Source organism: Lynx rufus, unplaced genomic scaffold (assembly GCF_022079265.1).
Source record: "Lynx rufus isolate CCGP_SWC_20201006 ecotype Redwood Valley unplaced genomic scaffold, mLynRuf1.p SCAF_4, whole genome shotgun sequence".
NCBI classification, from domain to species: Eukaryota; Metazoa; Chordata; class Mammalia; order Carnivora; family Felidae; genus Lynx; species Lynx rufus.
The window spans coordinates 51346847-51363060 of NW_025814856.1; the positions used below are offsets into that span (position 1 = coordinate 51346847).

Here is a 16214-nt window from a genome sequence, read left to right on the forward strand (position 1 = left end):
TTGCGCATTCCAGTCTCCCCGCTGGTTTTTGATGCGACTTTTTTCAGGGGCGTGGGAGCAGAACTAAAACGCAGGCGAGGACTTGACATCGCGCAGGCGCATCACAATGTTCGTGGATTTGTGGGTGTCAAGGCATGGGTGTGGACTGGCAGCGCAGACGCACTGCCGGCCTGGAGGGTCGGGGCGCCTGCGCAGTCGCTCCTCCTTAGGCGGCAGCAATGGCGGGTCAAGAGGATCCGGTGCAGCGGGAGATTCACCAGGACTGGGCGAACCGGGAGTACATTGAGGTCATCACCAGCAGCATCAAGAAAATCGCGGACTTTCTCAACTCGTTTGGTCAGCGGGCGAGCAGGGGGAGGCGAGGGTGGGTCGAAGGCCACTCAGGCAGTTTGGCGATGGCGCTCAGAAGCTTTGAAGGGGCTTTCTCCGGGCTGGTTTTCGCGTCCTCCTTTCGGAGTCCACCTTCCCCCTCTCGCTCTGATCCTCAGGCTCCACTGGGCAGTGCCTGTGGGGTTATCCTGCGCCAGGCTGAGTTCATCGGCTTCATTGCTATCACCCCAGATCCGTTAACAAGTCCTTCCTTTTTCCAGACTCTTCAGATCGCTGCATCCACCGTCTTTTCTTCTCTTTTCTTCTTTTCTTCTCTCAGCAGTAGCCTCCCTGCTTCCTTTGTGACCCGCTTCCATTCCAGTTCCCACTTTGCGCTCAATGTGCGCCTTTCAGAATGCAGCCGCAGCCGTGTCGCTGCTTGTGTAAGTCTCTTGAAGTTTGCTCATCGTTTTCAGGATCATTTTAGCGCCATGCCTTTTAGTCGCCCCTTCCCGTCTCTCGTGTTTCTTGTCCTGAGAGTGGTAGGAGACGAGATCAGAAGTAAAGTCCAGATTTTTAAGGATATGGAGCTTTCTATATTGCTAGTATCTAGCCGATAGTTGGTATTCTACTGCTTTTGGCAAAATCTTTCCTAGGCGTGGCTTGCTTGTGATAGTCTTAAATTCTTGATGCATTGTTCCGTGTCCTTCTGGACAGCAAACATGTAACAGAGACTCCCATCCCATCTTCTTCCCAACTGTTTCTTTAGCCGAACTAGGCCCTGGGTAGACTTACTTAAGTAATTGCAAGGTGTAAGGATGACATCTAGTGATCTTTTTCCAACTAGTGTGCTCCTGTTCCAGCACTTCAGCCGCAAGCAACTAAGACTAAGTAGTGGAAACTGATGTATAAAAATGATTTAAAGTAATTAATTTTCCAGTCAGAGGACTGATGCATTCTGAGGAGTAAGGTAACGAGAACATGAATTTTCTTAGAAAGCATCAGCAAGAGAAACTAGATCTCAGTACAAAGCTCTCTCTCAAAGCTCCACTCTGGAGGACAGAGAATAAGAATCATTTCCTGCTTTCAAGGAATTTCTGTCTTGAAGATGAAATAATGACAGCTTCGGAACATCGGTTTTGTATTAATGTATTTACTTACAAAGTGTATAAGATTATAATCTTTTTTTTTTTTTAATTTTTTTTTTCAACGTTTATTTATTTTTGGGACAGAGAGAGACAGAGCATGAACGGGGGAGGGGCAGAGAGAGAGGGAGACACAGAATCGGAAACAGGCTCCAGGCTCTGAGCCATCAGCCCAGAGCCTGACGCGGGGCTCGAACTCCCGGACCGCGAGATCGTGACCTGGCTGAAGTCGGACGTTTAACGGACTGCGCCACCCAGGCGCCCCTATAAGATTATAATCTTGATGTGCCTTGGCATGATGGATTTTCTCACCAGGGAATGAGGGTGAGGGCAGTATTCATGAGAAAACAGTATAAATATATATGCAATTGATACATATTCGCACCCATAACTCGGTATAGATAGAGGTTGTAGGAGGGAATGATAGTCAACAAATCATAGATCTCATGTATCCTGAAATTGTTTAAGGACCATGAGTGAAGGAGTACGGTTTAGTAAAAAAGATACATGGATTTGGAGCTAGGAGACTCAAGTCGGAGGCTACACTAATGGATTGCAGTGAACTGAAAACATCTAAGAAATACTGAACCCATTTACCCTGCTACTCAGATAGTCTGGGTTTCCTCAGTTTCTTTCTTCCTAAGTTCTGTGCAAACTCTTTCAATGTTAGTTCTCATAATTGGTTTCTCCTGCTTTCCTGGAGAGTTGAACTATTATTGGAGGTTGATCACAGCATTCTTTACTCATAATCTTCCTTCAGAGAGAGGGCTGGAGAAGAGAAACCAAAATATTGCATGCTAGGGGAAAGATGGAAAGATAAGATCACAGCTTTGAGACTTTGGCTTAGTTGGGAAAGGCAGTGGAAAGTAGTTGGAAAAATCACTGACATGGAGAGTTTTAACTTTAAAAAGCAGAATTAAAAGACTTCACCTATCTGGTAGGATCAGAAAATCCAATCAAAGAATGTCAGTGAAATCAGTAAAGCATGTAAAATTACAAGTAACGCTGGGGCTGTTACTCAAAATTTAAAAGTGATCTAGCATGTCACTTCCCCGGATTTGGATCTGGGTAACGTAATAACTTCATTTCTGAGCACTGAATTGTATTAATAAACTTTTAATTCATGTGCATTTATCTTTGACATAAATCTTCTTGGCATCTTATAGTCACTAGATTTATAGCAGATGAGTCTTGGAACTGACCAGAAATTGAAGAGTTTGAGCTCTGGATTTGCAGGGGAGAAATGCCTCTTTTCTTGCTTTATAAACAAGGGAATACCTGCACTGAAATTTTATCAAATGTGTGAATCACATTTTGTGATCAAATGGAGGATAAAGACTTTTCTTTTTATTTGAGATTTCAACAAGTCCTAGACTAAGGAAAAGTCACACAGAATTCCAGTGTTGAGAATTGGATCTTAAGGATTTCCTTAGCTTAAGCCATTATTCTCCCTTAATGCGATGCTAGTGGCCTAATGTTTGGAGTAATTACTAAATAGTTTTTGAAGATTGTGGGAAATGAATTTAGTCCTTTTAAAGAAAAATGACAATTAATTGCAATTAAGAATGGAATTATGAAGCAAGGTAAAAAGCTAAAGCCATCTGACTTAGTACTTAGGTGTACCTGAGGCAAGTTCTTGAAGACTGAGCATATCATTGATAGAAGAGTTTCGACAAGGACCAACAGGCCGAGAAACTGGATAAATCCTGTAACACTTGAATATATTGTCTTGGCATTGAATGACTCAGGATGAACTTGTGAGGGATATATTTTCCCACTCTAAGTCCTTAGTGTGACTCCTCAGTTCTGATGTGTAGATGTAGGGCTTATATTGAATTTATAATAATATGATTTGGTGGTACAGAGATTTATCAGGAGTTTACTTTGAGGGGGCATCTGGAGCTCTTTGGAAATGGCAGCAATCCTCCAGTCCCCATCCCGGCCACAGAGAGTCTCTGTAGGCCGTGTACTTTGCAGAGGAAACTGTTAGCTAATGACTAAATAGCATTTTCCCTGTGATTCCAGCAGGTGAGAGTAATAGAGGTGGACCACCCACCTGAACCCGAGAACCCATAGATCATAAGGCAGTGATAACACCCAAACACTTGGCCTGTTCTGTACCTTGAATTGGGGACACTTCTAAAAACAGATTGTCACGGAAGATAGCTTTTTATTTTTATACCATTTTATCTGATTCTAAAGCTAATCTGTGCAGAGAAGTGTAACAAAAATAATAAGTGATATTTTTCTAAATGTCAGTTTTTATACTTAGCCAACAAATGTAGCATGCCTGTTATGATCCCAGCTATGTGACACATCCTCTGAAAAAGGAATAAATAAGAATAAATGGTAGCCACTCCTGAGAAATTTAGAATTCTGTCAGAGAAGTAAGATGTAACTACAACAGCAGTTCAAGAGAATGACAGTGTTGATTTTTGCAGGCTAAGGTTATGTGCATTAAGAGTTCAGAGGAGCTGGTAACTGGCATTTGTCAGTAGTGGTAATGGATACACAGTATCAAGTACCCTGGCTAGGACTGCTGGTGTCTTCAGTTAAAGTCTGGTGATAACACACTCATAAATGCACTCTGGTTTCAGATTTGTTCAGCTGCTGAGTGCTTTCAGTGTTTTGCTTGAATCAATATGTATTTCTTGGGATCTGAAATAATGACTAGTTTCTGGAGTTATATATTCTGGAGGTTATATATTTCTCAACAGTGCTTACCCATTTAGGTCAGTAACATAGTGTTGTTCTTGGATTTGGATTCATTACCAAATTTACAGAGCTAGAACAGAAACAGCTGTCCAGGAAGGAACCCTCCCTCTCACCACCCCACCCCCCTGCAGACAATTTTGGCATGTTTCTTTTTATGGGAAATGACAGGTGGTTAGTGGTAACATTCATGCTCTTACTGAATAGCATACATGGTGTGCCTTTGAGCTGCTAAAAACCAGATTGAAAGAGATTTGGTCCTGTTGGGCCGTCCTGGCAGTGAAGGTGGATCCAGGAAAAGGAGGGTGCTGAGGTCTTTGTACTCAAGCTAGATCTAGGAATTAGAAGAAGCAGCACTAGCAGATAAACAAAACGATTTAAAAGAGGAATGGAGAATGTCCAGAATAGGCAAATCCATAGAGACAGAAAGATGAATGGTTGCCAGCAGTTGGGGTAAGGCTGAATGGGGAATGACTGCTCATTGGTACAAGGTTTCATGTAGGGATTATGAGGATGTTCTAAAATTAGATTATGGTGATGGTTGTACAACTCTGTTCTAAAAACTATTGAATTGTATACTTTAAGCAAGTGAAGTTCATGGTATATAAATTATATATCAATTAAGCTATTTTTAAAAAAGAATAATGAAGATGGGTGAGTGGGAAAATACCTAGTATGGAAACAAAAAGAAAAAAAGGAACCAGTAAATGGAAGAGTCAGGCTATAAGCATATTTTAAGAGATGTGGGGAGGGGACTCCAGGCTCAGTCAGTTGAGTGTCCAACTTCTGCTCAGGTCATGATCTCACAGTTCGTAAGTTCGAGCCCCACATCGGGCTCTGCTGACAGCTGGGAGCCTGGAACCTGCTTCAGATGCTGTGTCTCACTCTCTGCCCCTCCCCCCACCTCGCATTCTGTCTGTTTCTCTATCAAAAATAAATAAACATTAAAAAAAGAGATGTGGGGAATAGGGACACCTGGGTGCCCCAGTCAGTTAAGTGTCTGACTCTTAATTTTGGCTCAGGTCATGATTTCAGTTTCGTGAGTTTGAGCCCTGCGTTGGGCTCTGCGCTGATAGCACAGAGCTTGCTTAGGATTCTCCCTTTCTCTTTGCCCCTCCCCTGCACATGCTCTCTCTCTCTCTCTCAAAATAAACAAACTTGAGAGAGAGAGAGAGAGAGAGAGAGAGAGAGAGAGAGAGAGAGAGATGTGGGGAATAAATTACGGCCTCAGAGGTTCCTAAAGATGGTAATGTTGTATGTGATGGGAAGGTACCATCCAGGGCAGTAAGCGAACTGGGTTCTGAACTCAGCTGTGCTACTTACTATTTTGTCCCATCAGTTATCCAAGATGGGCTTTGGTTTCCCCACTTGTAGAATTAGTAGAGTCACACTAGAGCCAATTTTTTGTTCTACTGATACCAATATGCCAGAATCCATCTTTTTTTTTTTCAAAAACATCTCTGTGCCAGGCAAGATACTAATATTTCAAAGATTAATAAGAGTCAGTATCTGCCTTTGATGAACTCATTCTAGTGGGGAGCAGACATGGAAATAAATGATAAATTATAAATATATAAATATCATTGGGCTATGTAGCATGAGCATTTTCTCGTGTCATTGAGTATTCAACCTTGTAATTTTCTTTGCGCGCAGGGGAGGGGCACAGAGAGAGGGAGAGGAAGAATCTGAAGCAGGCTCCTGGCTCTGAGCTGTCAGCACAGAGCCTGACCTAGGGCTTGAACTCTTATTCGGACACTTAAGCAAATGAGCCACCCAGGCACCCCTTGTTTTGTTTTTTAATGATTTGTTAAAATGATGCCTTTTTTGTTTGTTTTTTTAGTGACTTGTTAAAAAGATGCAAACTTGTAATTTTTAATGGTTGGTTTTAATAGTCTTTCATAAATATGCCCTACTTCATGAAATCATTCGTAAGTAATAGTGGTGAACATTCTTTTTTTTATTTTTTATTTTTTATTTTTTATTTTTTATTTTTTTGAAGGGGAGAGAGAGAGACAAAGCATGAGCAGGGGAGGAGCAGAGAGAGGGAAGGAGATACAGAATTCTAAGAAGGCTCCAGGCTCTAAGCTGTCAGCACAGAGCCCGATGTGGGGCTTGAACTTACAAACTGTGAGATCATGATCTGAGCCGAAGCTGGACGCTTAACCAACTGAGCCACCCAGGCGCCCCAAGTGGTGAACATTCTTATTTGTTAAATCTGTATTCAAAGGGGGAAATGATAACTAAGACCAAGTACATAAACTATAAATTCAACCATAAATGTACAGCAGAGGGAGAATTATATCCATCTGTCACAGACCTCTCAGAGGCCCAATTTGAAGTGAACCTTGAAGGAGAATGTTTAGACAGGCAAGATGAGTAAGATTTGGACATGGAGAAGATTTGGACGTGGGGTTGAAGCAAAATCTGGGTGAAGGAAAATTTGTCGAAATAGATGCCCAAGTGCTTTTGCATAACAAGGAAGAGATGAAGAGGAAGTTGTGAGCTAAGTGTTAAATCATTGAGTGGGAGATTGTCTTGGAGAGAGGATATTTTAGGCTTAAAAAGTGAAGATTATTGAGGATGAGCAAACAGTGAAGTTGAAGAAGTAGGAAATAATTAGCATGTCTAGAAACCTTTTTTCCTATGTGTTGAGAATGGTTGGGGAAAGAGTAGTAAAGTGGTTTCTGTTAGAGGAGTTTGCAGAGGAAAAGGTATTTTAGGGGAAATCTGAGGTTTCATTTTGGATGAGGTAGAGAAAGAAGATTAGAAGGATAAAGGAAGAAAAGGAGTTTTGCTGTTTTCCACAGATGGAATGTGGGCTTCACAGGGTATTGATGTTCTCCCAAGTTTTTTCTCATTCTGAAATGCCTGCACACATAGTGATGACACATTAAGTACCTTCCTAGAGCAAAAGCAGTGATGCCTTTCCTCCTCTCCACAGTCTCTGCTGCTTTCTTGGCCTCTGTTTCTCCTCCCTGTTGAGATTATTTTCTTCCTCTTGTTGCTTCCCCTTTCTTGAAACTCTTGGTTTGCCTTTTAGCAAATAGCCACCTGTACAGTGTTGGTGTGTTAGTTTTTACTGGCTGCCATAACAAGTTACCATAACTTTAGCCGCTTTTATCACATAAGTTTATTGTTTTACAGCTGAGTAGATTGGAAGTCCAACATCAGTTCCCTGGGCTAAAATCAGGGTGTCAGCAGGGCTGCCTTTCTTTCTGGAGACTCTAGGAGAAGATCCATTTCCTTGCTCATTGAGTTGCTGGCAGAATTCAGTTTCTTGTGGCTGTAGGCCTGAGATCTCTATTTCCTTGCTGGCTTTCAGCTGAGGGCTGTTCCCAGCTTCTCAAGGTCACTGGCATCCTTTGGCTCATGGTCTTCTTCCTCCATCTTCAAAGGCAGCAATAGCAGGTTGAGTTCCCCTCACACTTTGAATCTCTTCTTCCTCCACCTTTTCCCTGTCTCTTACATTTAGGATTTGTGATTAGATTGTGTCCATCTGGATAATCCTGGATCTCAGGGTCCTTAAACTTAATCATATCCACAAAGTCCTTTTTGTCGTGTAGGATACATATTCACAGGTTTGGGGGATTAGGTCATGGACATCTTTAGGGGTTATTTTCTCTGCCTACCACCCTTGGTAGGAAGTTCAGCAGGTCCATTCTAAGCAGCTGTGTTCCTAATATAATTCTCACCTCTTCTGCATTCCCCTGCTTTGCCCATCTGCTCTCATTTGGGCTCTGCATGATATATCATTCCTCCTCTTCAGCTAGGGGCTGTGTGTACGTGCGTGCGCGTGCGCGCGCGCGTGTGTGTGTGTGTGTGTGTGTGTGTCTGTATTTGGAATGACATTAATCCTGAACATCAGTCTCCTTTTACCAGATATGTCTTGTCGTTCAAGACTTGCAACACTAAACGAGAAATTGACAGCCCTCGAACGGAGAATAGAGTACATTGAAGCACGGGTGAGTATGTCAGGGAAGGTACTTCCTCATGACGCTAGGCAAGGGTTGTGCAGAGAGAATGCACATTTCTACTTGTTACTGAAACAAACATGGAAGCAATAACAGCCTTAGAGAAGTTAATGGACTCAGTTCCCTGGATTTGACCCAGGTTTCTGGACTCCAAAGCTGTTATCTTTCTTACCACTCCCAACTACCTAGGATCTATAAAAAGATTTTTTTACTCTTTGTGAATTTATCTAATTGTCAATTTCCTTTGACAGGTGACAAAAGGTGAGACCCTCACCTAGAACTGTGCCATGCTGCTGCTGGGAAGTTGCTTTACAGAACACAGGCCTACGTGGGAAAGGCCCCAGCAGCCTCAGCTCCTTCCTCTCTCCTTAAAGAGCAACAGGGCTTATTCTTGTTTTTCTTTTTTCAAAAGCGTGGCCTTTGGGCTCTGCCATGTACATCGGTGTGTGATGTGGCACGTGGGAAGAAGTCCAGGGGAACTCTCGGAAACAACATTAGGCATTTTACCTTTTAAGTAACATTTTGTAGAACTGTTTGTCAACGTATTTGAGGCGTGCAGAGCCAGACGCCTGGGACTCTTTGTTAAGGTCCTCCCCACCTCCTTTTCTCTCTCTCTCTGTCTCTTTCTGTCTCTCTCTCTCTCTCTCTCTCTCACACACACAACACACACACACACACTTTCCTTACAGCTCTCATTGCCTCTGCATTGGTTCTATAAACAGTCTTTGTCTCCTTTCCACCTTTGGTGGGGGGGTGGGAGGCAGTCCTATCTGAGACACTTATGCCCCGGCAAGGTGGCCACAAGAGAATGTTGTTGGTAACCCACCAGTTTCTTGTCCTTTTGGGGAGGTCAAGGCCAGGCCCCCACTTGGCTTGAAGGGACATTTTCAGAATTTTCTTTCTGTCACTTGGGGTGTCTTTGCCTCTCATATTTCCCTAATAAACTCCTCAACTTTATTTGACTGCTGTGATTGTGGTGGGGAGAGGAGCTAGAGATGGGGCTCACCCATTCCACAGAAATCTGACGTGCGGGATGATTACTCTGACATAAAACTCTCAGATGTTGCTCTTTGATCAAAGTCTAGGTTGCCTACCAGATGGAGCCCCTCCATGTTTGGACTTTTAGCTGACTGATACATCCTGGGGAATCATTTGGTCATTCAGCAGACATTTCCCAGGTACTTACTATGTAGGCATGTTATGCTCCAATAAAAGCTACAGCACTGAATCAGGCATGATGCTTCTAGTCTACTGAAATGCCAGCATCCACACAGTTTAACCGCAGCTCAGGGCAGACTATTAGTTTTATCAGGTAAGAGCTAAATGTCTATTTCTTTTGAAAAGCAAAGAGTTTAAACAGAAGGGTCTAAAACTTTTCATTCTGGAATCCAAAACTTGCTATGAACTTAGGCCACCCTACTTCTAAAGGTTTATTTCTTATGTAGAATCTCTGTTTCAGTCACATAGAAGTCCTTATGCTCCAAGCACACACATTTCCCTCCATTCAAATCGTATTTGCTATTTAAGGGTAGCTTGAGTCAAACCTTTTCTAGAAAGTTCTCCTAGACTTTACTTTTCATTTAGTACTGCCCTTTTCCTTTTCTCAATCCCTCCCATCCCATCTTGCCATGCTAACACTACACTTCAGCTCTGGATTTGATCTTGTTATGAGTCATTCTCTGGTGTAGTGTCTACCTGGTGTAATATACATGAGTACCTTTTCCTGTATTGCCCAGCTAGGTGCCTTGAGGAAGGCGGGTGGTCAATAAACACCAATTAAATTGACTTGTAGAGCCCAAGCTGCTTTGCATTGTCACATCTTTTGGAACCTCTGCTTAGACCTTTGGAAGGTCATTTTAAGTAGTACCTTCATTTAAAAATGGGATTTTTCAATGGAGACAAACCTGACATCCTTTCCTATAGTAAGTGTTATTTTTGAACACTGTTGAGCTCATCAGTACAGTGCTCTTAACAGTCACTTGAGTCACTTGAGTTCGTTATTCATAATAGCTCTGTCCTGTCCAGGATGAAGTAAGTACTTCTAAAGTTCAAGATGTAGGTCATCTGGTGCTCCGCAGTCAGAGTAGCAGACCTTTATTGAGTTCCTGCTATATGCAAGGACTATACCATGAGTTAGTGATAGGGGAAAAAGTGATGGTAACCAACAGAAACAGGAAAAACCCTTCCTTTATAAAATGCTCAATAAATTCCTTACGGTTGTATGGATACTAATCTGTTAATTTGTTGATACTGAAGTAACATTTCTAAAAAAAGTTAGTGTCCTAAGTAATGCCATGTTGCTAATGGTAACTTGCTGGTTGTAAGGAAAACAACTAGTAATATTTGATGTGGGAAACAAGGGAACACAGAACACAGCCTCCCGCTGGTAGTAACCCCTTCATCACCTCTGGCACTTCTAGGTGTGAGAGTGCTTTTCTGTGTTACCATTCCCTTTATAAAATGAGGCCCTGGTTTGCTCAAGGATATGTAGCTTGTGTTGTCTATAATTTATTATTACATGTGCTAGATGTGCTCATTGCTTTTTGTACTTTATTTCACTTAATCCTCAGACTTGAAGAAGTAGGCATTCTTATCTCCGTGTAATAGGTGACGAACTAGTTTTGACAGGCTAAAACTTGTCCAAAGCCATACGAAGTAAGGGAAGGAACTGGGATTTGAACCTGGACCTACCTGACTCAGACTGTTCTAACCATTCTTTGATTCTGACTGTGGTATATGAAATCTAAAATTTATTTTCTCATTCCCAGGCCAGTGCCCTTTCACTGTCCTCACACGAGACACTACAAACCTGTGTTAGCCTTACATGCTTCCATCTTTTCTTTTGTTAAGAAGGCTTCACAGGCTGTCCTTGCTGTGTCTGGCAAATACCGTTTGCATTTATGTCTGTGTTGCGTAGTTTTGCTCCTAACCGCTTCCTTTCTCTGAAGGTTTGATTTTATGCTGTATGTTCTGGAAGACTTGCCTAAGGAATTTAATCCACTCTAGTGCTTCCTCCAGCTATTTTGGGTTGAGCCAAAAGAAGCAGCTGTATCCCCCTTCTGAAAGACCTTATCTGGTCAGACTCCAGAAACTGGAATTTACTCTCATGTCATATGAGTCTTTGCTCACAGGTCATTGCAGTCCGTATTGTTAGGTTAAACAACCATTTATTTTTGTCTCCAGGGTGTCAGCTTCTTCAACTTAAGCAGTAACAGTTCCAAAATACTAATATTTTATCATTACTGAGGATGATAAAGTTCTATTTTACATTTTAATCTGCATTTATTAAATCATTCTGGTCTTTCTTTTAAACACTAATGTTCAGTGCTTATAACAAAACTAAGAGGTTGACAGGGTAGTTCTTTTGATTTGAACTGTAAGAAGATAGAGTTGCAGAAGGGTAAAATATGCTCAGATTTGCTAAATTCCAGTTGTTCTCAGTCACCTCATCATAATGAAAAACTAGATTGAGTTCATTTTCTTCTGAGGTTTGACATAGGGAAGTTACCCGCCTGGTGCCTCTCTTCCTTTCCTTATGACATCTTAATGATTTCTGAAGAAAGATAATTCTGAAGGACTTTCCTGTTTTCTAATGTGAGTGGGAAATGAGCTATCTATGACAAATCTCTCCACCATCCATAGGAACCTTCAAGAGAACCTCTTCATTCTCTCATACTTGGAAATAATTTCTGCCCTGCAATTTGGTTTAATTTGCATATTTATCGAAAAACTAAAAAGTAGGGGGTTTGAGCCAGTGAGCTATGAGGATTATACATCTCTTGATAATAAAACAGTTTTCAATCTCTTGAAAAACTAAGCTTGACCTAGATTTCAGAAGCAGGAAGAAATAGGGAATTGATGTTTTTGGCATTAGAGACGTACGAAGTTCTGTTATGTTGCTCTTGTTACTTAGTACTTTGAATTTTCCACCTTTATTTCATAAAGCTGAAGGCATGTTTATAAACAGTATTTGTTATTGTAGGCCATGCTGAGTGGGACAGAAAGGCCATTGTTCACCTCCAGGCTCCTTCCCAGCTATTGTACTCAGTTTCAGACTGTTGCATGTGAGAAAATCTTTGTCCAAACTTGGCTTTGGAGAATGTGAGTTACTCTGGCAGTTTGTAGACAGTCGGTGCCATTAGGAACTGTACAAAAATACAGCTGCTGTCTGAAGGCAGGTGTGGTTGTCAAGTAGATTATATAACAGAAAATCAGGTGATTTAGGGCTCTCAGGTTTATTTTCTGAAGAAAAGCTAACCTTAATACTAAGTTGTCTAAAGATTAGGATTAGCTAGCAATAAAACTCACAGAACTAAGACGAGAGAATTTTAGGGATAATCAAGTCTACTCTTGCCATTTTAGAAATGAATAAACAAATCCAGACAGGTTGTGTGACATGCCCATCCACTTACCTGGTCAGGCCAGGCCAAAACTAAAACCCAGGTCTCCTTATCCCTGCTCTGTGCAGAGCTATTCAAGGACTCACACATCAGGTTTCTGTTTTCTGTGCAGTGCTGGTCCTTTATCAGCCTCTCCTTGGAACGCATTGATAACCTGACAGAACAAAGAGCAACTGTCACGTTTAGCTAAGTGTCACCCTTTGGCATCAGTGTTTGCATCAAAAAACTCTGGGGCAGGGTTTCCTGTGGCTCTTTGGGCACCTTTGGGTTTGTTGAGATGACCCAAGTATGAGGTTGTTATTGTGCCTTAATCTGCATCCCCCAACAATAACATGTTTTTAAACAAATAATTTTATTGTGAAACAATTTTCAGGCTTGTAGAAAAGTTATAAGAATAGTACAAAGAATTTATATATATTCATATAACATATTTTTGAATTGAGAGTATTTATTTTATCCCCAAATTTGAACTCATTTAATGTGATAATCCCAGTGTGACTTTAAGAGTTCACATGGACAATAAGTGCATTATAAGGAGAAACACTTTATTAATATACTTTTTTAAAAAGAAAATGTTTAATTCAATAATTCAGTTTGGCTTTGACAAACACTATGCCTAAGAAGTTGTTTATTAGCATCAAATACCTTGTATGTCTCCTGTGCGTAAGGCACTGGAGATAAAATGGTGAGAAACAGACATATAGATCCTGCTCTTAGAGAGTATAATGTAGTCATGGTTCACTGGTATTTTCCCGAACAACCCAGAGGATACCAAAATGACATTTCATTTAAAAACTCAGGAAAAAAAGAACATAGAGGAACAATGCAGTATCAACTTTATTAAATAGGAAAGATATCATTGGCTAAAGTTTTATTTGTCAGAATCAAGTTTTTCTGTTATTTGGTTACTTTAGTTTTAGTTGTTTGTTTTTTTTAAACACCTGTGATAGTCATACGATACTGCATATAGATTATAGGTACGCATAAGTGTATGAGAAGCACTAAAAATTGGCCTGGATAAAAGAACTATCAAAATTCATCAATAAAAAATCTAATAAATGTTCAAAGGGCTTCAGAGACAAAACGATGGCAAATAAGCTCATGAAAAGATACTCAACATTGCTAGTCACTGGGAAACACAAATTAAAACCTTAGTGAATTCCCACTATACGATCTATTAAAAGAGCTAAAACTTTAAAATAACAAAAAAACTAATACCAAGTGCAGGCAAGGATGTGGAGCAACTGGAACACGCCTGCCTGTGTTGCTGGTGAGAATGCAGTGATAGAGCCACTGCGGGAATACACACTTCCCGTGTGACCCAACGATTTCACTCCTAGATGATTCTCACTTAGGACAAGTGAAAACTTATGTTCACACACACACAAAACAACCTGTATGCAAATGTTTATAATAGCTTTGTTCATGATTGCTGAAAACTGGGAACAACTCAGTGTCCTTCAGTTAGTGAGTGGATGGCAGAATACCATTTGGCAATGAGAAGGAATAAGCTGTTGATACAACATGGATGAATCTCAAATTGATTATGCCAAGTAAAAAGCCAGGCTCAAAAGGCTATGTACTGCGTGATTCCATTAATGACATTGTGGGAAAAGCAACACGAGGGACAGAAGACAGATCAGTGGTTGTCAAGGCTTAGGCCTACAGGTAGAGGTTGGTCACAGCATCTTTTGGGGGTGATGAAATACTCTGTATCTTAGCTGTGGTGATGGTTACGTGACTGTTTTGTCAAAACTTGGATCTATACACCAAAATGTGAATTCTATATGTAAATTTAAAATAAATTTAGGGGGGAAAAGAGCCTGAATAGATACACGTCCAACTTGAGATAGTTATTGCTCCTGGGGAGGAAGGAGGGAAATGGGACCAGAGTGGATGTTAAAGGGGATTTTAGCCTCATCATGTGTTTTGTTGAAAAAATAAAAAAGTAAATATGATAACATACTGTTGAATTTGTACGGTGAGATTATCAGTGTTTGCTTTATTATTTGTACTTCTTTGTATTTTCTAATTGGTCAAAATATAAACAAGGCAGAATGTATCCTTCTAAAGGAAAATTTATAAAAGACATTAAAATAGAAGGGGAGAGAAATAACCAGTTATATTAAAATATTTAGGTGTATTTTCTTCTATTCCTCTCTTCATGTTTGCTTTTGCATAGTGGAAAGTGTAATGTAAGAACAATATAGCCTCTAGTTTTCCTTGGTATATCCTAAAACATGTTTTCCTTCCTCTTAAATAGTCTTTGTAATTATTTGCAATGATGTAATATCAGTCTTAAGCCTTGCATTTAAATAACTGCTCTCATTTTACGGATGTAGGCATTTCTGTAATATTATTAAACTGGTATGTTTCACTTTACTAACCTGGAAGTACAAATGAGGGTATGTTGGAATGAATCTTGTAAATTTTGATGTCTCTGAACCATTGTAATTTAACAGGAAGTCCTATCTTTCCTTGGGGTTTTCCTCCACAAATGTTTCCATGTTGATGTTCAATATAGCTGGAGGGCATCCCTGCTGGCCACTCTTCCTGCTGGAAGCCATCAGGATACTTTGTATAATGTACTTTCAAGGAAACTCCATGGCAAAATCACCCAAGGTTCTGGTGTTCCTTTGTAGATTTGCCTGACTCCTTGGATGGGACTCTTGCCATCATTTTCAACAAGGCAGGAAATGATGAACCTCTAATCCAGCACACTCCTCTGACCACCGTCTGCACACCCTTATACATGCTTCCAATTTTTTAAAATAAAACATTTATATGTAAATGTTTTATTTTTTGAGAGGGAGAGAGACATGGAGTGCAAGTGTGGGAGGGGCAGAGAGAGAGGGAGACAGAATCCAAAGCAGGCTCCAGGCTCTGAGCTGTCAGCACAGAGCCCATTGCAGGACTTGAACTCACAAACTGCGAGATCATGGCCTGAGCTGAAGTCAGAGGCTTAACTGAGCCACCCAGGGGTGGCAGAAAACCATGTAACTCGATCTCGGGGTCATGAGTTCAAGCCCCATGTTGGATGTAGAGATTACTTAAAAATAAAAAGTATTAAAAAAAAAAAAAGAATTGATTTGGGTCAATTATATCTCAAGACTGGGGGAAAAAGGAACTGATTTAGTTTTCATTACAAAGGTAATAAAACTATATTCTAAAAAATGGGGGTGGGGGAATAACTGCATAAAGGTCACCACACTATACATACAATTTGATAGCTTTTCCCCCTGTATTTTTAAATTTTTTAATGTTTATTATTTTGAGAGAGAGAAATGAGTGAGGGAGGGGCAGAGAGAGGGAGACACAGAATCTGAAGCAGGCTCCAAGCTCTGAGCTGTCAGCACACAACCTGAAACGGTGCTCAAACCCACGAACTGTGAGATCATAACCTGAGCAGAAGTTAAACACTCAACTGACTAAGCCACCCAGGTGCCCCCCGCCCCGTGCATTTTTATTCGTTTCCAAATTCTAAATAAGCCTCCTCTCATTTTGATAGGGTTGCCATTTTCCAGTATGGTTTGTGGAGAATTTCGCATCAGTCTTTCTTGTCAGGCAATTGAAGAAACGAATGAAGTTGTTCCAATGGGTCATCATACATCTAAAATCACAAATCGAAACCTCTTCTGCTTTTGCAGATTTGGTTGAGAACAGCTGCCCAGGAGGAT

At 40.8% G+C, this 16214-nt stretch overlaps 1 protein-coding gene across 3 annotated transcripts; it reads left to right on the plus strand.

The window, feature by feature from the left end:
* Window positions 1–178: 178 nt before the first annotated feature.
* BRK1 (BRICK1 subunit of SCAR/WAVE actin nucleating complex) lies at window positions 179–15354 on the plus strand. 3 transcript variants are annotated; one of them, XM_047095762.1, is made up of 4 exons: window positions 179–336; window positions 8046–8128; window positions 8389–8398; window positions 15180–15354. In XM_047095762.1, exons 1-4 carry the CDS (start codon window positions 219–221, stop codon window positions 15305–15307), a joined length of 339 nt encoding a protein of 112 aa, XP_046951718.1. In that variant the 5' UTR covers window positions 179–218; the 3' UTR covers window positions 15308–15354. The 3 variants fall into 3 exon arrangements, with proteins under 3 accessions (XP_046951718.1, XP_046951719.1, XP_046951720.1); XM_047095763.1 differs by lacking the exon at window positions 15180–15354 and adding an exon at window positions 9223–14919 and having other exon boundaries at window positions 181–336; XM_047095764.1 differs by lacking the exon at window positions 15180–15354 and having other exon boundaries at window positions 190–336; window positions 8389–9094.
* The last annotated feature ends 860 nt before the right edge of the window (window positions 15355–16214 follow it).